The 19,929-nt window shown below is 35.2% G+C and overlaps 3 protein-coding genes across 4 annotated transcripts in view; all 3 read right to left on the minus strand.

Annotated features, from left to right (window-relative positions):
• Nucleotides 1-4,573, minus strand: part of LOC123870275 (organic cation transporter protein-like) — a 28,115-nt gene extending 23,542 nt beyond the window's left edge. Inside the window, exon 1 of the mRNA XM_045913505.1 lies at nt 3,532-4,573. Within this exon, the coding sequence (XP_045769461.1) occupies nt 3,532-3,743 (212 nt within the window). The 5' untranslated portion in view covers nt 3,744-4,573. The remainder of the gene's footprint in view (nt 1-3,531) is intronic.
• Nucleotides 4,574-7,529: 2,956 nt separating this feature from the next.
• On the minus strand, nt 7,530-12,330 carry LOC123870267 (solute carrier family 22 member 7-like). The gene is made up of 7 exons (XM_045913496.1): nt 11,803-12,330; nt 11,148-11,376; nt 10,262-10,517; nt 9,854-10,182; nt 9,423-9,717; nt 8,652-8,833; nt 7,530-7,710 (listed from the first exon to the last, which is right to left on the minus strand). Exons 1-7 carry the CDS (start codon nt 12,081-12,083, stop codon nt 7,546-7,548), a joined length of 1,737 nt encoding a protein of 578 aa, XP_045769452.1. The 5' UTR covers nt 12,084-12,330; the 3' UTR covers nt 7,530-7,545.
• A 1,117-nt stretch (nt 12,331-13,447) lies between these two features.
• LOC123870265 (organic cation transporter protein-like) lies at nt 13,448-19,098 on the minus strand. 2 transcript variants are annotated; one of them, XM_045913494.1, is made up of 7 exons: nt 18,615-19,098; nt 17,468-17,696; nt 16,440-16,695; nt 16,030-16,358; nt 15,590-15,884; nt 14,850-15,031; nt 13,448-14,294 (listed from the first exon to the last, which is right to left on the minus strand). In XM_045913494.1, exons 1-7 carry the CDS (start codon nt 18,893-18,895, stop codon nt 14,118-14,120), a joined length of 1,749 nt encoding a protein of 582 aa, XP_045769450.1. In that variant the 5' UTR covers nt 18,896-19,098; the 3' UTR covers nt 13,448-14,117. The 2 variants fall into 2 exon arrangements, with proteins under 2 accessions (XP_045769450.1, XP_045769449.1); XM_045913493.1 differs by having other exon boundaries at nt 13,449-14,294; nt 16,027-16,358.
• Nucleotides 19,099-19,929: the final 831 nt, after the last annotated feature.

Here is a 19,929-nt window from a genome sequence, read left to right on the forward strand (position 1 = left end):
AAGTAAATGTCATTTTTCCGAAAATCGTTTTATGTCATAAGCCTAACTTTCATAGTATGTCCCGTTGTATTGTAAGGACACCCACATTAAAGTAAAATTAAAAGCTAGTAAGTCGCTTTGATTATTTTAAAACATAGTAAGTCTATGAACTCGCTAGGTTTTTTATAGATTAATGCGCCTTACTAAGTTTTTCAAAGGAATTAGATTAAATAAAATAAATATCACCCATTATCTAAATACCATGTCAAAACAGTAAATACTTAATAATGCATTAAAACTTAAAAGTAAGATAGGAAAAGTCAAAAGGAGTTCTGACCTCTACATGTCAACTGTTAAATATGGTTTGCAAGGGAAATACTTTGCATACTTACATAATGTTTTTAGGGTTCCATATCTCAAAAGGAAACACGGGACCCTTACAGGATCACTTTGTTGTCTGTCTTTCTGTCCGTCTGTCCGTCTGTCGTGTCTGTCAAGAAAACCGATAGGGTATTTCCCGTTAACCTAGAATTATGGGCAGGTAGATAGGTCTCAACTCTCATAGCCCAAGTAAAGGAATAAATCCGAGAACAAATTTCGTGATTCTAGATCAACGGGAAGTACTGTATAGGTTTTCTTGACGGACGGACGGACAAATGGACAGACAACAAAGTGATCCTTTAAGAGCTCCGTTTTTCATTTTGAGGTACGGAACCCTAAAAAAGAAAATGATGCACATGTTATGAATAAATGTGTAGGCCAGTCTTCACACTAAAATATTTAAACCCCTTTAATTTAAAAACTGTCATAGCCTAGTGGTTAGAACGTCCGCCTCCTAATCGAAGGTCGGGGCTTCGATCCTGGAATCACGCACTACTAACTTTTCAGTTATGTGCGTTTTAAGCAATTTAATATCACTTGCTTTAACGGCGAAGGAAAACATCGTGAGGAAACCTGCATACCTGCAAGTTTTCCATGTTCTCAAAGGTGTGTTCCTAAACTTCTCTTGAATTTAAACCACTTACTAGGTTTTGATCTGAGAAAGAAATTTGACATTAATTGACAAAATTGAGAGACCTAAGCTTGTATAAGAACACAGAAGTGTCATAATTCGTGTTCACTTTGCCTAACGTCTCTCGGAGAGCAGAGAGAGATTTAAACTGTTTCTTATAATCATTGGCCATATTTCAAATGCGAAAGTGTGTTTGTTGGTTTAATATTCAATCACGCTGCAACGGAGCAACCAGTCGACGTGGTTTTTTGCATGGATACATTTAAAGACCTTGAGAGTGACATCTCTCTCCGCATCGTATTCTTTATTGCTGAGGGTTGTGACCTCTTTCCATTATTCCTACATCTAATGGTAGGTTTTCTTGGGATGCGGTGAGTTCAAAGAGCCTACGGAACTCGACTAGAAAAACGAGATTTTGACTCTTAGGTTTAACGGTTATGAATTAGTTATTATTATCAGTGATAAAATTGATTAGGGCTGCCAGGTAAAATGACATTTATCTCGGAAAATCAAAGAGTTTCCACGAGATTTTTTCCAAGTTTGCGCTACTAAGTACATATTATGAAGAGGAAAGGTTTGTTTGTTTGTTATCGATAAACTCTGAAATTACTGAACTACTTGCACTAAAGACATAATCATCAACATCAACCGACAGACGTCCACAGTGAACATAAGTCTTTAATAGGGTCTTCCACATGCTACGGGTTTGCGCCGCCTGAATCTTTGCGCTTGCGCTTGACGACAATCATGCTTTAAAGAAAGCAATGATGAGGTCCAAGTTGGAGCACGCTTACCTAGAAGATGCCTATTCACTCTTGGCTTGCAGGTATCTAAGGTATATATGGCAGGAAACACGGCCGCCGAAATGGCGTTCCAACCTTTAGGCTCTCCCCATTGCCCGCAGCATGAATCTGAGCTTTCTTATGATGGTTATATTATTATGTACATATAATATCTCATAAGAAATCTCTAACACACAATCCAGCTAAGTAGGTCCAATTTCAAAAAAAGCTAGCTAGCCGACAAATCTAACTCAGTTAGGCAGCCTTCGGGAACCTTCGAGATGTCTCTCGTCCAAAATTCCTCAATGCTTGAAGACCAGTCTTTGAATAGTGCATGATGTCAGTGATGAAAAATGGATCCGAAATATAGGTCTTTTTTGTACACAGGAAATGCCTGACGCATACCCCTCCGTCATGTGGGGCTTGCACCAAACTTGCACTACTACGAAATCCATTTCGGAACACGGCACCCGGAACGAGGCGCGCTATCTCCTAAAAAACATAGGTATAATACCTATTTAGAACACTTACTATCTGTCATCATAATCTATGACAACCTCCGAGTATTTACCTGGTAAAACCGTGACTTTAGAATAAATTTTAGTATATAAGCAGGCTTCATTTAGAAATGAAAAAATCCCTATTTTATTTTTCAACGATTATAAACACAACTTTCATTCAAAAATAATAAGCTTAAATTCATTTTAAATAATATTTTGCGACGAAATGACGCGCGCAGTCCGCCCGTCATGACAGTCCAGTGGACACTGAATTCCATAGAGCGCCTGCAAGAAAATAAATAGCACAGGAAGTTTTTTGGTTAGTTTTAGATTATTTAAGAAATGAAAAACATTTAGTATAAAACTAACAGTTCGAATTGATTGCTAAACCTAAACATATCATTTTCTGGAGGTTGGCTTCAAAGTATCAAGATGTTAAAGAAAATTTTTACAGAACAAGTTGCGAACAGCAATGTTTTCAACTTGTTTGTTTTTTTTATTGGGATAATGTATACTAAATTAAAAGAGGCCCTTATAATCTTCACAAACTGAAGTTTTTAATTGCATGTATTTAATAGCTGTTAATGCTTTAGAAAAATAAACAATTTACTTCAAAGTACAGCGTTTTTGCGATTTGTCAAATAGCCATAGTCTTAACTAAGAATTCGCATTTTATGAGTTGAAACCACTTTTCTCTTGTTAACGGTCCGAAATGCCACATTGCAAGTTAATTTTAAATTCGGTGCTCATACCATCATCACAATTCTAAAGTTTTGACAAAAAGTTTTGCAGAGAAAAGGCAGGTGCTTGCTCTCCCTTTTTCTCTGCAAGAGAGAGAGAGAGCAAGCTCTCTCTCTGAGAGGAGAGCTCTCTTTCGCAGAGAAAAAGTGTCATAATTTTATTTTTATTTCATGCTTTAGTATCTAAAATTAGTTTTATAAAGCTTTGGGCTATTATTGATTTACATACTATTGTTCAGAAACTTCAATTAGTCTCTGACATACAGACAGACTGGCGTCCAAGTAATGGCTCAAGGAGACTCGAAGTCTACTTGAGTTATTACTTCGCTTCGCTCGGTTGAAAAATATGTACACAAATTTTTTAACTATAATAATTCTTGAACAATAAGTTTTTAGAGTAGTCCACTCGGATGAATTATATCATCCACGGTAGTCCATCATGTTATAAGTATTTTACTCAATACATATTTCTTGTAGTTATATCAAATATAAATCTATTTATAATATTATTTCCTTACCTGTGAGGCGTAGCAGCTGCCGAGAAAACGTACTCATTAGGGAAAGCTGACATCAAAATGGGTATAGCAACTAGAAGAATATTCCGTAGTTGGAACCAGCCGAACTGCCCCAGCTCATTGGTCAAAACATCGTCAAGGCTGAGAGGCTTCCTCACATTTTCAGCAGGTTTGCCATCGTCTGTATTCGCTTTATTTTGTAGTTTTGGCTCCATATCACTTTTGTGACCTTACAAAACTTTGCTTAAAGTTTTATAATTAATATGTTTTGGAGTGGCACTTTACGCTACGGTTCACACGACGTCACATATGTAAATGTACAGAATATATATTATATCTTAATTATTATTACAGCGGTCATCTCGTTGTCTCGTCTGCGAGACACGGCTTATCAGCCTTTATCAAAATATATAGTAGGTCGCAGTTTTCAAGGGAAACTATTTTATTTACGTGACTTCATCCATCTGGAGCATGTACCTATTTTTAAAACATTAGTGTTTCTTCTTATTTTATTTTAAATCTGTTTTTCCTGGAGATAACATGAGGCCAAAATGGAGGATGGAGGTTGTTTGATGACAAACAGTGAGCTCTTGCGTTTAAAATGGCCAAAACATTTCAAGGCTTTTTCAAAATGTGTGCAGACGATCGTCTTTGACGACTTTATGATAATTTTTGCTTGGGTAAAATTAATTCAACGAATATGTTAATTAATGACTCAGCTGTAAAGAATTTACTGTAGCAAGGTGCGAATAAAAATATGAGTCGGGACGAATAAAAACACTTAAGAAAAATGATATGCTTATAAATGTACGTACGTATATGTATAGTAAAATATAATATGTATGTAAATATTGCAACACAACGAGATCAAAGATCCGAGAACAAAAAAGAAAAAATGATAATTTAGGTAAGTATTTACTATATTTTGCAACTTTATCTTATCTATACCTACTTATATCAAATTGTCTCAATTCATGTCACAGACCTCACCCTTCCACTTAACCTAACTCTTCTTATCTCTCTCTATACTAGAGGTATAGGTGTCGAATATCTAATACTAGCTGATGCCCGCGACTTCGTTCGCGTGGATGTAGGTTTTTTAAAATTCCCGTGGGAACTCTTTGATTTTCCGGGATAAAAAGTAGCCTATGTGCTAATCCAGGGTATAATCTATCTCCATTTTAAATTTCAACCCAATCCGTCCAGTAGTTTTTGCGTGAAGGAGTAACAAACACACTCACACACACACACACACACACACACACACACACACACACACACACACACACACACACACACACACACACACACACACACACACACACACACACACACATACACCCATACAAACTTTCTCCTTTATAATATTAGTGTGATTATAAATGCGAAAGTGTATTAGTCTGTCGGTCTGTCTGTTAGCTTTTCATGGCTCAACAGTTTAATCGGTTTTGATGAAATTTCGTTCAGAGTTAGCTTATAATCCGAGAAAGGATCTAGGCTACTTTTATCCCGAAAAATCCAATAGTTCCCACGGGATTCTTAAGGCCCATCCGTTTAACCGATTAATATCGCTACAAAGGTAGCTCTCATCCTGGAAATGATATAAGCAACTTTTTATCTCGGAAAAGCAAAGATTTCACACGGGATATTTTAAAACCCTCAATCCAAGCGGACTTGTAAATCATAATATAACATGTTACATGGCACCAATGTAATAGTACCATAGATTCTTGTGTTATCTCTGCTACTTGACAATGAATGGGCTGTAGAGTTCACAGAAGATTTTACGAGTTCATTTGCGCGATCAACTTTTGCAGGATCAACCTTTGTCCCACGTTAATCACGCTACAGGTCTCTTTTTTTTGGTAAAAAGAGAGAGCCTTGGTTTTGGTATTTTTGGTAAATCTGCACATCGATCCTAGCCTCAGCTTGCCGGGATGTAACCTATACATATTATCTAGCACCTAGAATTCAATTCAATTCAAAATATTTTTATTCAATTGAAATTTTACAAGTACTTTTGAATCGCCAAAAGTATTTACCACTGGAAAGAACCGGCAAGAAACTCGGCGGATGCTCTTTTCAAAGATTTGATATACATCAATATCATACATATTTCTAATGAAAAATAAAAGCCAAATTAAATTCCACGCTTACCCCCTTGAAAACACAGATTGAAAATCCAATACTGGTCGATCAAAAAACGCTGCGTTTTAAAACCGATCACGTGTGAGCATATACATGGCTGCCATCTTGTTTGATTTTCATGGAACACTTTTGTTTCTCACTCATAATAATAATTAGATGTTTTAATTTTCTAAATATCAAATCTTGTTTTAATAGTATTGATTATAATTTTAATTCCTAAAACACAGGTGATACGGAACTGTCCGCGTGGATTGCCACCTTTCCTCACCTACCCACTACTGAATAATATTCAAGCCGACAGCGGCGTTCGGAAACAGGTATTTTTAGGGTTCCGTACGTCAAAAGGAAAAACGGAACCCTTACAGTATCACTGTCTGTCCGTCCGTCCGTCCGTGCGTCGTGTCTGTCAAGAAAGCCTATAGGGTACTTCCCGTTCACCTAGAATCACAGCCTAGAATCATGAAATTTGGCAGATAGGTAGGTCTTATAGCGCAGGTAAGTAAATAAATTAATCCGAAAATCGTGAATTTGTGGTTACATCATTAAAAGAAAATTAAAATGTGTTTCAATTTTCAAAGTAAGATAACTATACCAAGTGGGGGACATACCTATCATATGAATCGACTTTACCTGTATATTCTTAAACAGATTTTATTTATTTTTATGCATAATAGTTATCGTACAATATTTTGGAAAAATTACCCGAGTACGGAACACGGTGCGCGAGTCTAACTCGCACTTGGCTGGTTTTTTAATGTATCACAGACCTTCAAGCAGCTATCATCCTCGCGACTTTATATTCGCGAAATAAGCGTCGAAATGTGCCTTTATCGAGCGGAAATAATATAATAGTATACTTAATACTTATGTCCAGTTACATGAGTCAACAGTGCGTGAACAATTAATTATTTTGACATTAAGTGAGAAACAATTGTTTCCATTCCCATTGTGTTAGAAATAGCACTATTATTATGTATATTCTGTGGCCATAGGCACCTAGGTTTGGGGACTTTACATTCTTACTATCAAGAGAACTGAGGGAAGTTGGTCTGGTCATCATTTTGTCTGGTGGAAGGCATCGGCTGTGGCTAGTTACCAGCCTACCGGCTATGCAAAGTGATTAATGTCATCTACATAGTAGCGACAGTTGCACACTTTTGCATTATTTAGAAATGTCCTTGAAGTATAGGTAAAAATAGTAAATATATCATAAAAACATAAAAATTATAAAAATTTCAATGAGTTTTATTGGCCAATATTTAAATAAGAACCAAACTACGTTTGTAAGGAGAGCGCTGGCAGGGCGCTAATTTCTCTTAAAAGAGAGTAGCTTTTTGTCACATAGTAGGTCACAGAGTAACCTAGAAAATGTTCAAATATTTGAATAATAAAAAAAACCTGTTCTCTCGTGCAAACGAATACCCAAGTCGAAAGCAGGTCTCTTTTTTACCCGACTACGGCAAAGCCAAAAGGATATGGTAATGATTTTAGCAGTCTATGTATGTATGTATGTGTGTGTGTATGTTTGTATCCAGATTCTGTGTGTTCCACCGTAGCGCCTTAACTAGTGGGCCAATTTTGATGAATGAGGCGTCGATTGATTCGTTGTAAAGGCCCGGGTGACATAGGCTAAATTTTGTATGAAAAAAATTGACGTAGCGGATGTTAAATCAAAAAAGTGGGGGGTCTCTAAAAATATTTTTTTGCTATTGTATCGCGTGGGGTGTCAAATGAAAGAGGAGAAAATTCTGAATTCATGGGTATAATGTACAACAACATTAAAACAACAAACGACTGACAAACAATTTTACTCTAATATTTCAATGTTATATTAAAATGGTCTTATGTATCACAATATTTACACCATTATCAACCAGCTGTTATTTTGGACTCTGGTTTCCCGATGGCTTCCGCCTCAGCCAGGGTGTCGGGCATGTTGCAGCCCAGGGTCTCCGGCTGCGTGAGCACCAGCAGACCGGCAAATACCCCCATACCTCCGAACAGCAACGATGGAAGACCGTCATAATAGATCATCTGAAAGTTTGTATAAAGTGTGTTAACACAATATCGTGTACCTTCTACTACATACTTCTACTTATTGAAAGCCTTTATCGCTGGCAGCAAGCGAACCGTGCCCGTGAATCCAGAAGTTGTAAGTTTGAATCCCGCCGCTTCTGCAGTTTTGATATGTATTTAAAAATATTTTGAGATTTCCTTGAAATGTAGATAAAACACTATCATAAAGATAATAAAAATTAACATAGCAAAATGGTTTAAAACAATTCCTTGTATTCTCTTTCTTAAGTAAATAATGTCAATGATGTTTTCACCATTATTTAGAACATTTTAGGCAACAGTTATTGAAAGTAGCTAATTTTTCGACAACTTCAAAATATAACTATATATAAATTGTGTAACTATTATTGTGTAGCACTTGTATTAACCATTTTATAAATCTAGTACCATGGGACCTATTCCACGTATTTATGCACCTTACTCACAACCTGCACGGGGAAGCTGGAAGAAATCTCTGTTTAGAGATATAAGCATTTCCTTTGCACATAGATTAATTTATCATAACTTTGTAACTACAATTTTGGTACATGAAAAATAAATATACTTAATATATAACTGTCCGGTTAAGTTGCAAGCACTTTGCAGACACGTTTGGTGTGTGACATAAATTATTACGGTACGCGTCTCAGATCTATTATTGGTGATAGGAGGCGGACCTTGGAACTTTCCGACGGCATTTTGTCGAATTTGGACTAATTTTGTTTATTTGAGTACTTAAAAAATATAATGACGAAACAAATGCTGATGGAGATAGTGTGCACTTGAATTTCCTAATGGCATAATTACTCGTATGTCGTATTTGAACTTGAATGTTATATTTTGAGCAGTCCTTTTAAGTACATTAAAGAAAAATTTTGCTTCAATTTTTTTTTACTTTTAACCTAATATTATATACTTACAAGTGCTGGAGTAAGAGGAGCAAACATGGATCCAATACGACCAATCATGGAAGAGAAGCCAAGTAAAGTATGTCGGTACTCTGTCGGATATAGTTCCGATGTGTAGATATATAGCGTAGACGCGACGGACGAGATGAAGAACTTTCCAAGAAGATACACTATAAGGCGTGGGATGGCAAAGCCTGGAATTTCAATGAAGGCATTGAACCTAAGTACTTCAAAATGGTAATACTTTCATGAATAATACGACTTCTACAATAGTGGTAACGCTACAATCCATATTACTGTAGTAAGTCTGTCCGTCTTCGTTTGATTTTGCTTAGCTGCTATAGAGACAATAGCTGGCATCTGGGAACTGGTCAACGGACAATAATTTTATCTAGCAAAGTCAAAGAGCTCTCATGGGATTTTAAAACGCTCACACGAGGTTAAACAAAATCGAAAATTGATACCAAGTGCAAAAAAGTTACAGGTAAAAAGAAAGTTTGACACAGACACTCGAAAAATTATTGCTACTTTTTTGACGTGAACTTGATCAGAATATTATAAAAACTACACTTGTAACATATATTTTAAAACTACACCTGTCCAATAGCTATATTTACTAAAAACTGATAGATAGTACTTTTTTATGTCTACAAAAGCCACTAAAAATGTCTTGAAACATTTTCGCGATAGTATGACGTAAGAGACAGGTCACGTATTTACTATTAATAATTTTATCTTGAACATTAACGAACATGAAAATAAAAACACAATCGATATCCTTACCTCTGGGTATGAAGACAAAACTGATATTGCAAGCAGCGCTTATAAAGAAACCAACTGCAACAGTAAATTTTCTGCCAATTGTATTCGAGAGGAACGCAGATGAGTAAAAACCAGGAATACTGACAAAAGATGTCAACATATAATTCAAATGCATGGTGTCGGAGAGAGAGATGGAGTTGATGGACAGGCCGTAGTAGACAAACGTCATTGTCATCCACCATAATGGCGTCGTGCAAATTCTTCTTAGCAGAATTGGAGAATGTATTATACTGCGAACTAATCCAATACTGTTAGCCTGTAAAAATATCTCAAATAATTATTTTATAATAATCAAAACGATAAACAGCATAATAAATTGTATCAGTTGGTGATGGAAGAAAATTAAACTTACAAAGCAATTAGAATACAATGCTTTAGTTAAGTAAACTTACATTAGATTCTGTAATCGTGAGTTGTGATGGGTTAAGAATTACTTCTAGAGACTTTTCACTGATTTGTGTTTTGTTTACTCTCGCAATAGTATGTAATATTTTTTTAGCCTCTGTTGACTTTTTTATCGATAGTAACCATCTCACACTTTCTGTGATAATCCAGTAATACAAGACAAAGAAGAAGCATGGGATAGTAGTGACCATGATCACGTATCGCCACGGTGAGATCAGCCAAGCGATACCACCCAATACTACCTCTCCTAGTGTGAACATTGAAGTAATAGTCACACCTGTGATAACACGATACTTTGGGCCAACGAGCTCCGTACCTGAAATAATTAATGGTACATGTAAATATAAAACTAATGTAACCAAAAATAATATAATCATACTTGCTGCTTGACTTACCGAGAATAAACGCGGAACTAAATGCTCCGGCCCCGAAAGTTGCTTGCACTAACTGTAGTATCAGATACATGGTGTAGCTAACAGAGAATGCACGAATGAAACCGAACAAACCCAGACTGACGATACTGATGACCAAAGCTATCCTCCGCCCGAAGCGATCCGAGATAAATCCAGTGATCGCTAATGCGAGAAGACTCCCTATACTTTGTATAGTTCCCGCAAAGGCTCGCAACCACTCGTTACATCCAAGGTCAAACTAGAAAAAAATGAGACTGCATACGCAATATAATATACGGGCTAGTATCAATTGTGTTCATGAAGAAAATTTAGGATTTATTTGGTTTACATTAATAGTACCTACGCTTGTTAAATCTCTTTTTTACCCGACTGCGGCAAAGCCAAAAGGAAGAGTTATGATTTTAGCAGTCTATGTATGTATGTATGTTTGTATCCAGATTTTGTGTGTTCCACCCATTGATTTTGAAAGAGCCACCCCTATAGGTTTCCACTGTAGCGCTTAAGCTACTGGGCCGATTTTGATGAATGAGATGTCAATAGACTCGTCGTAATAGGCTATATTTTATACCAAAAAACTGGAAAAGAGGAATATGTCTGCAAAATTTCATGGACTTTGGTTGCTTAATATTCAAATGAAATTGGAACTACGATTGTATGAAACGAGTGACGGAGAGAGCCCTCTTAAATGTATCTCTACCATCTTGTATGTCATAATGGTTACTATTTTCTTAATGTGTTTACTTAATGTGTTTATTTATTGTGTGCTATTTGTTGATAAATATGAATAATAGTAATAATAATCCTTCATTTCCAATTCTTTAATTTCGATAAATTCTGGTAAAAAAGGAGTACGCATAATATTACTTACTTCATACACAACTGTATTATTTTTCGCATATATGAAACCATCACAAGCTACAGTGTTGGACTGATCGAACAGGTTGGCAGGGCAGTAGTCCAAGCTCCCATTAGTTCCCACAGGGGCATACCTTTCGCAACTCGCAAAGCCGGAACTAGTCTCTGGAATCGCATTTTTAATCCATTCAGGATTAAATTCATGCAACTTTTCACCCTCACTGCATTCTGGAATGCGACATCTATAATATAAAAACAAAGTTTTTTTTTTCAATCACGATCAATCACGAAACAACGAGTAACTGCATTTTTATCTTCATTATGAGTAAAAGTAATCTGAAATTTCAGTCCACAAAACTACTTACTGAACCCCCAAATTTCAAGTTTGCACCTAAGACAGTTTACAAGAAATATCGAATAGTCATAGTTTTCGCATTTTGCTACTGACTCACCGATCAACAAAAATCTAAGATGCTTGTTCTAAAGATAGAAAGTTTAGGATTCAGTAAGTGTCTATAAAGAAAAGGGAACTAACTATACTTTAAGTTTTATTTTTTGTATCCTGTTATTTATGTTTTGTGGTGCAATAGATTATATACATACATGCATTATTTTAAGATCATATAAATAAAATTTGCCCAAAATATATATTTCATTTATGCAATTACCTGTGGGGTGTAGCTGCTGTTGAGAATATAAACTCGCCCATTGTTCCGCCGAGTAAACTTAATAGAGAAAGCAAGAGGACATTCCTTAGCTGGAACCAGCCAAACTGACCTAACTCATTTGCCAATATGTAATCAAGATCTATAGATTGTGGAGTTACATTTTCTTTTTCGTCCTGATCTTTCTTTGTTTCTTTTCCATGTTTATTGTCCATATCATCAAGTCTTTGATTTTCAGTCATAGCCTTCGATAAAGAATTACTACATTCTTTATAGATGCTCATGTCGTTTAATTCCTTTTCTTTTGTTGAGGAAAGCTTCTGTTTTCATCAGAATCGTTTCGTAAACTCTTGACGAATATTCATCTAATCAATACAATGTTACATTAATCTTAGATATCTTAACCTCAAGGATTGCATAAACCTTATCTGCAGGCATATTTCTTCTGATAACAGGTATAAGTTTTCATCCGCTATTCGTCTGCATTCTTATACCTATATAAGAATTAACACAATGTTATATATGTATATAAAGTCCAACACCCGTTTGGTGTACCACAGGGCAGTGTTCTGGGTCCCTTATTATTTCTCCTTTACATTAATGACCATCCGGATTTTATTAATCAACAATGTAAAATGTATGCAGATGACACGACTGTCCTGGTTAAAAGTAAAAATAAATTAACTATTGAATTTGAAGCAAATGAAGCATTGTCTAATGTAATAGAATGTTTGGAACTAAAGAACCTTTCTATAAATAGGCAGAAAACACAATTTATCCAATTTTTATCACAAAATAATATTTCGTCAGATTTGAAAATAATTATAAGGGATATGCTATTGAACAAGTCTAGATCCTTTCTAGATTTCATAATCAATCGACATTGTAATTGGAAAAACCATGTCGAAAATCTCTGCAGCAAATTGGATAAGTTTATGTCCTCAGATGGCTCCATCAAACTTCAGATATGAAAACAGCATTAATAGCCTACCAAGAGTATATGTTTCATCGCTATTAAGGTACGGTATTATCCTGTGGGGAATTTTGAAATTTGAAAAATTTGCTAATAAAGTTTTTATAAAACAAACAGCCTGTCTTAGAGCATTATGTGGACTGCAACAATTGGATACCTGTAGGCTTTAATTTAAAAAGCATCACGTGTCCCTTGTCCTGTCTATAATATATGGATTGCTATTACTAGTCAAGAAAAATTCAAGATAGTTTAAAAGTTACAATAAATTGGGTGAGGTGAGATCTCGGAGAGCTCAGAGAAGGAACAAACTAGTTGTGCCTCCTAAAAACCCACAGATTGTTGGAAAGAGGGCACACTACATGGCAATAACTATGTACGTTAAACTTCCTGACGGACTTCGTCTGTGTTGGCGTTTGATGGCGCGCGTGCGGTGCCTTTTTTAGTGTTTTTTTTTTTTTTTTGTTAAAAGTGACCGGTTGTGTTTCACTGGTGTTTTTTGGTGGTGGAACTGACTGGGAAGCGCTCTAAGAGGCGCCGTGCGTGTGTCGGTGACCGCCGGCACAAACGAAGTCCATACTTATATAGTTTCCCTAACTTGTAAATAACTACAAACTTGACATTGGCTAATCTTTGTAAAGCCAGACGAGAGAAGAAAAAAAAAACTTCGTGACAGCTATAAAAGCAGTACTTTTAATAAATTCAAAAGAAGAACTCTTGAGTTGCTTATAAATAAATAAATGCTATTATAATATTTCTGAATTCCTTAGTGATAACCTATTCTTAAATAATATACCGATCTGATGATTATGACTAATTAATGGTTTTGTAGTGCAATAATGAGGTATTCTTTGGCAGGTATCCTTTCTATGGCAATATGAAATTGTAATTATTATTTTTATTTTTGATAGTAAATTGGACTTTTATTTTTATTATTTTTTATTGTTTGAATAATTATTGTCTAAGTGATTCCGTAATAATCATCATCATCAACCCATCGCCGGCTCACTACTGAGTACGGGCTCTACTCTCAGGATGAGAAGGATTTGGCGACCATAAAGTCTCCTCAAACTACTCAATACATTCAATTCTAAGCCAAATTCAAGCATTTAATTTTTATTCGCTGCTTCATTTGCAGTAGTAACATCTTCCTATAATTTCAAGGATAAAAGGAAAAAAATGTTTGATAAAACGGATACCCAATATTATTTCTTCATAATAAACACATTTTGTAACACTTGTTTGGCTTAACGAATAATTTTATAAAAAAAAATGTATTTACACAATGTTATAGAGTATAGACAATAAAACATAACATTTTTTTAAAGTCATAAATGGATATTCGTTATCAAGTAGATAATCTAGTTGTTTTTATTTTGGACTCTGGTTTTCCGATGGCTTCCGCCTCAGCCAGGGTGTCGGGCATGTTGCAGCCCAGCGTCTCCGGCTGCGTGAGCACCAGCAGACCGGCGACGACGCCCATACCTCCGAACAGCAACGACGGCAGGCCGTGATAATAGATCATCTGAAAGTTTGTATCAAATGTATTAACACAATATCATGTCCCTTATACTACATATTTCTATTTTTGGAAAACCATTTTTATAACTAAAAAAATTTTAGCTAATGGTTTAAAAAAATTGTCCGTGTGTTCGCTTAGAACTTTCTAATTTCTTAGTAAATAATATCAATCATGTTTTCACCATTATTTAGGACATTTCACGAAAATCGTTGAGGCAAAAGTTAATTGATTCAAAGTAACTAATTTTTCGGCAATTTTTAGGGTTCCGTACCTCAAAAGGTAAAACGGAACCCTTATCTGGATCACTTTGTTATCTGGCTCTCGGTCTGTTCGTCTGTCCAGTTGCCGTATTTTTTCAGGAAAACCTGTAGGGGTCCCGTTGATTTAGAATCATGAAATTTGGCAGATAGGTAAGCCTTGTAACACAAGTAAAGAAAAAAATTCGAAAACCATGAATTTGTGGTTACATCACAAAAAAAAAATGTACTAAAAAAGACTGATCCAAATACAAATTTTCATTCAATTATTTTTACTTTTAACTTATTATTATACACTTACAAGTGCTGGAGTAAGAGGAGCAAAGATGGATCCAATACGACCAATCATGGAAGAGAAGCCGAGAAAAGTATGTCGGTACTCTGTTGGATATAGTTCCGATGTGTAGATATATAGCGTAGACGCGACGGACGAGATGAAGAACTTTCCAAGAAGATACACTATAAGGCGTAGGATGGCAAAGTCTGAAATTTTAATGGAGGCATTGTAAGTACATCAAAACGGAAATACTTTCATGAATAATATGACTTCTACAATAATGATAACGCTACAATCCATGCTAATACTATAAATGCAAAAGTAAGTCTGTTTGTCTGTCTTCGTTTGATTGTGCCAAACTGGTACAGAGATAGCTTGTATCTGATAGCTGGACATAGGACAGTAATTTTTATCCAGAAAAGTCAAAGAGCTCCCATGGGATTTCAAAACGCATGAGGATAAACAAAATTTACAAAATCAAAAATTGATAAAAAAAAGTGCAAAAAGTTACAGGAAAAGAGAAAGTTCACACAAGACACTCGATTTATTGGTAACTTTTTTGACGCAGGATTTTAAAATTATATAAATAATTTTAATACAAAATCTGTTAGATACTACTTTATACTGACTAAAAGGGACACTAAAAGTGTCTTAAAACATTCTTCCGACAGTATGGCTTAAAAGACAGGTTTTTACAATTTATAATTTTATCTTAAGCATATCTTGAACATTGATTAAAATAAAAAGACAATCGGTATCCTTACCTCTGGGTATAAAGACAAAACTGATATTGCAAGCAGCGCTTATAAAGAAACCAACTGCAACAGTAAATTTTCTGCCAATTGTATTCGAGAAGAACGCAGATGAGTAAAAACCAGGAATACTGACAAAAGATGTCAACATATAGTTCAAATGCATGGTGTCGGAGAGAGAGGTGGAGTTGATAGACAGGCCGTAGTAGACAAACGTCATTGTCATCCACCATAATGGCGTCGTGCAAATTCTTCTTAGCAGAATTGGAGAACGTATTATAGTGCGAACTAATCCAAGACTGTCAGCCTATAAAATCAATAAAAATATTTCATATAATTATTTTTTTATAATAAAAATCAAAATGATAAATACAACATAGGATATTTTATGAGCTGGTGATGGAAGAAAATTAAACTTACAAAGCAATGTTTTAGTTAAGTAAACTTACATTATTAGATTTTGTAATCGTGAGTTGTGATGGGTTAAGAATTACTTCTAGAGACTTTTCACTGATTTGTGTTTTGTTTACTCTTGCGATAGTATGTAATATTTTTTTAGCCTCGGTGTACTTTTTTGTCGATAGTAGCCATCTCACACTTTCTGTGATAATCCAGTAATACACGACAAAGAAGAAGCATGGGATAGTTGTCACCATGATCACGTATCGCCACGGTGGGATCAGCCAAGCGGTACCCCCCAACAATACCTCTCCTAATGTGAACATTGAAGTCAAAGTCACACCTGTGATAACACGATACTTTGGCCCCACCAGCTCCGTAGCTGAAATAATTAATGGTACATGTGTGAATATAAAACTAATGTAACCAAAAATAGTATAATCATACTTGCTGCTTGACTTACCGAGAATAAACGCGGAACTAAAAGCTCCGGACCCGAAAGTTGTCTGCACTATCTGTAGTATCAGATACATGGTGTAGCTAACAGAGAATGCACGAATGAAACCGAACAAACCCTGACTGACGATACTGATGACCAAAGCTATTCTCCGCCCGAAGCGATCCGAGATAAATCCAGTGATTGGTAATGCGAGAAGAGTCCCTAAACTTTGTATAGTTCCCGCAAAGGCTCGCAACCACTCGTTACATCCAAGGTCAAACTAGAAAAAAAAAAGACTGCAAATGCAATAGATAAGCGCAATTATCAATTGTGTTCACTAAAAAAATTTAAAATTTATTTAGTTTACATTTACACTCGTTAAATTTCTTTTTAACCCCCGACCCAAAAAGAAGGGTTAGGGGAAGGTTATAAGTTTGACGTGTGTATCTGTGTATCTGTCTGTGGCATCGCAGCTCCTAGACTATTGAACCGATTTTAATTTAGTTTTTTTGTTTGAAAGGTGACTTGATCGAGAGTGTTCTTAGCTATAATCCAAGAAAATCGGTTTAGCCGTTTAAAAGTTATCAGCGCTTTTCTAGTTACTGTAACCTTCAGTTGTCGGGGGTGTTATAAATTTTTAATTTACACTTGTTTCTAAAATGTGTCTCGTGATCTCGGCCACTTTGTATGTCATAATGGATACTGTTTTTTTACGTTGGGTTCCGAAGAGATACATCCAAGTAGGGTTTTAATATTATTTTTAAATTGATCTGTCGATAAGTTACTTATCCAATAAATTTTGTGGTTATTTATGGATATCTTTCCATACTATTTTTGACAAACTTATTTAAAGCCTTTTAAGATGTCCAAGTCTCGGCCCTGTTCTTTTAAAATCAAAATCTCTCATTATAACTACAGTTTCAAAAGATGTCCGAAATGTGTTTATTTACTGTGTGCTATTTGTTGATAAATATTAATAATAGTCCTTCATTTCCTATTCATTAATTTCAACTGAATACTGATAAAAAAGTAGGAAACGAAATAATACTTACTTCATACACAACGGTGTTATTATTGGCATACACGAAACCTTCACAAGCTACAGTGTTGGACTGATCGAACAGGTTGGCAGGGCAGTAGTCCAAGCTCCCGTTAGTTCCCACAGGGGCATACCTTTCGCAACTCGCAAAGCCGGAACTAGTCTCTGGAATTGCATTATTAATCCATTGAGGGTTAAATTCATGCAACTTCTCACCTTCACTGCATTCTGGAATGCGACATCTATAATTTAAAACAAAGTTTTTTTTTAATTCAATTACGATCAATCACGAAACAACTTACAGCTTTTTGATCCCCTGTAAATTCTGGAATTCCCCTGTCATTAGGAGTAAAGGTAATTTGAAATTTCATTTATAAAAAGTACTTACTGAACCTTACCCTCTTCCAAGTTTATACCTAAGACAGTTTACAAGAAATATCAAAAAGTCAAATTTTCCGGACTTTGCCACTAACTATAAAATAAAAAGTTTAGTAGAGTGGTAAATAAAATATTTATTATTTATTATTATTATTATTACTACCTATAAAGAAAAGAAAACTTAATACCTATAAAGAAAAGAAAACTTTTAAAAATCTTGAAATTTCGTTAAAAACCCTGCAGCTCAGATTTCCTTGATGTTGGTAATTTACTTTTACCTACAAAATGTATGACATATCATGGAACTTCTGACCAAATGACCTTCAAACTTCTTTTCGAAAATGGTACACGGTGATGATCACGATAATTGCTGATATCAAGTAAGTAGGTATGTAGCTACTAACCTGATACCTATCAGTTTATTAACAAACTAAGAAGAAACATCTACGCAGCGATAGTGATAATTGTGCTGTGCGATTGCAGAGGCATCATATTTTTATGTATTTAATTTATATTTATAATAATACCTAGAGTCACAAATTTAATTGGTTACTAAATTACGAAATTGTGACTTAGCACTACGAGGGATCTTACTACAACTTTTATGGTCTAGAATTTGCGATGCGAGGTTTGGCAGTATTTTTTTTCATTTATATATTTTTGATAATATTCTTTGTACAATAAAATAAAACCGACTCACAATAATTGCGTTATTAATTATATTATTTTGAGGCTTTACAATTAAAATCAGCTAAAAATACATATTAAATTTTTGTGATTACCTGTGTGGTGTAGCCGCTGCTGAAAATATATACTCGCTCGAAGTTCCACCGAATAAAGTTAATAGAGCAAGCAAGAGGACGTTCCTTAACTGGAACCAGCCAAACTGACCTAGCTCATTTGCCAATAAGTAATCGAGATCTATAGGTTGTGGAGTTACATTTTCTTTCTCGTCCTCATCTTTATTTGTTTCTTTTCCATGTTGCTTATCCACATCACTAAGTGTTCGCTTTTCAGTCATGTCATTCGATGAAGAACTACTACATTCTATATCGATGCTCATGTCGGTTATATTCTTTTCTTTTTATGGAGGAAAGCTTTAGTCTTCATCAAAATTGTTTGGTTAACTCTTGACGAATGTTCATCTGTTCAATACAATGTTACATTAATCTCACTTATCTTAACCTCAAGGATTGCGTAAACCTTATCTGTAGCTAGGCTTATTTCTTCTGATAACAGGTATAAGTTTTCATCCGCTATTTGTCTGCATTGCAGGAATTACACACATAACATTATGTATATTATATAATCAAGTTATGACAGTAGTAACAATAAGCTGGCAAATAAAACGATGTAATTGCTCGAAATACTGAATGAAAGCTGAAAGTACCTAATTGTACCAAAATTAGGAACTTTGGGGCAATTTTTTTTATTCAGCTACAAGTTAGTCTTGACTGCAATCTCACCTGGTGTTAAGTGATAATGCAGTGGACGGAATATGGCAGTTTATATAGTACATAACATTATGTATGTTAGTATACATATATAATGCATATACAATATACATACTTTATTGCACCACGAAACCCAAATGACAGGTTACAAAAAAGATAACTTAAAATGTAGGTACAAGAATGCGGTTTTATCGCTGAATAGCGATCCCTTCCAGACAACAAAAAACTTGTATCTAGAGTCTAGACTTATAATAAATTGTGACTGGACGATATCTGTATAAATTTTCAAAATCTTAATCGAAGGAAGCTTTATTATTATCTATCATACGCAAAAGCCAAAAAAGAGATTTTTTTTATTTATTTCGAATAAGTTACTAATCTACTAATTAGAATTTCGCTAGAGTTCCGTCCAACAGTGGACATCCACAGGCTGATGATGATGATGATGAATTATAGTCTATGCAATGTTTGTTTTCTCTTGTCCTTTTAGTCACAACAGGAGTACGAGCATGATCATCATCATCATCAACCCATCGCCAGCTCACTACTGAGCACGGGTCTCCTCTCAGAATGAGAAGGACTTGACGAGCAAAAAGTCTCTTCAAACTACTCAATACAATCAATTCTAAACCAAATTCAAACA

Source organism: Maniola jurtina, chromosome 12 (assembly GCF_905333055.1).
Source record: "Maniola jurtina chromosome 12, ilManJurt1.1, whole genome shotgun sequence".
Taxonomy (NCBI): Eukaryota; Metazoa; Arthropoda; class Insecta; order Lepidoptera; family Nymphalidae; genus Maniola; species Maniola jurtina.

Bases quoted from the DNA above. Each gene is read 5' to 3' on its own strand.
- LOC123870267 (XM_045913496.1), bottom strand. From the start codon at position 12,083: ATGAGCATCTATAAAGAATGTAGTAATTCTTTATCGAAGGCTATGACT. The intron at 9,718-9,853 runs GTAAGTTTACTT...ATATTTTTACAG, and splicing joins TCACGATTACAGAATCTAAT to GCTAACAGTATTGGATTAGT. The intron at 8,834-9,422 runs GTAAGGATATCG...TTGAAATTCCAG, and splicing joins TTTTGTCTTCATACCCAGAG to GCTTTGCCATCCCACGCCTT.
- LOC123870265 (XM_045913493.1), bottom strand. From the start codon at position 18,895: ATGAGCATCGATATAGAATGTAGTAGTTCTTCATCGAATGACATGACT. The intron at 16,696-17,467 runs GTAAGTATTATT...TTTTTTTTCTAG, and splicing joins ATAACACCGTTGTGTATGAA to TTTGACCTTGGATGTAACGA. The intron at 14,295-14,849 runs GTAAGTGTATAA...ACAAACTTTCAG, and splicing joins CTCCTCTTACTCCAGCACTT to ATGATCTATTATCACGGCCT.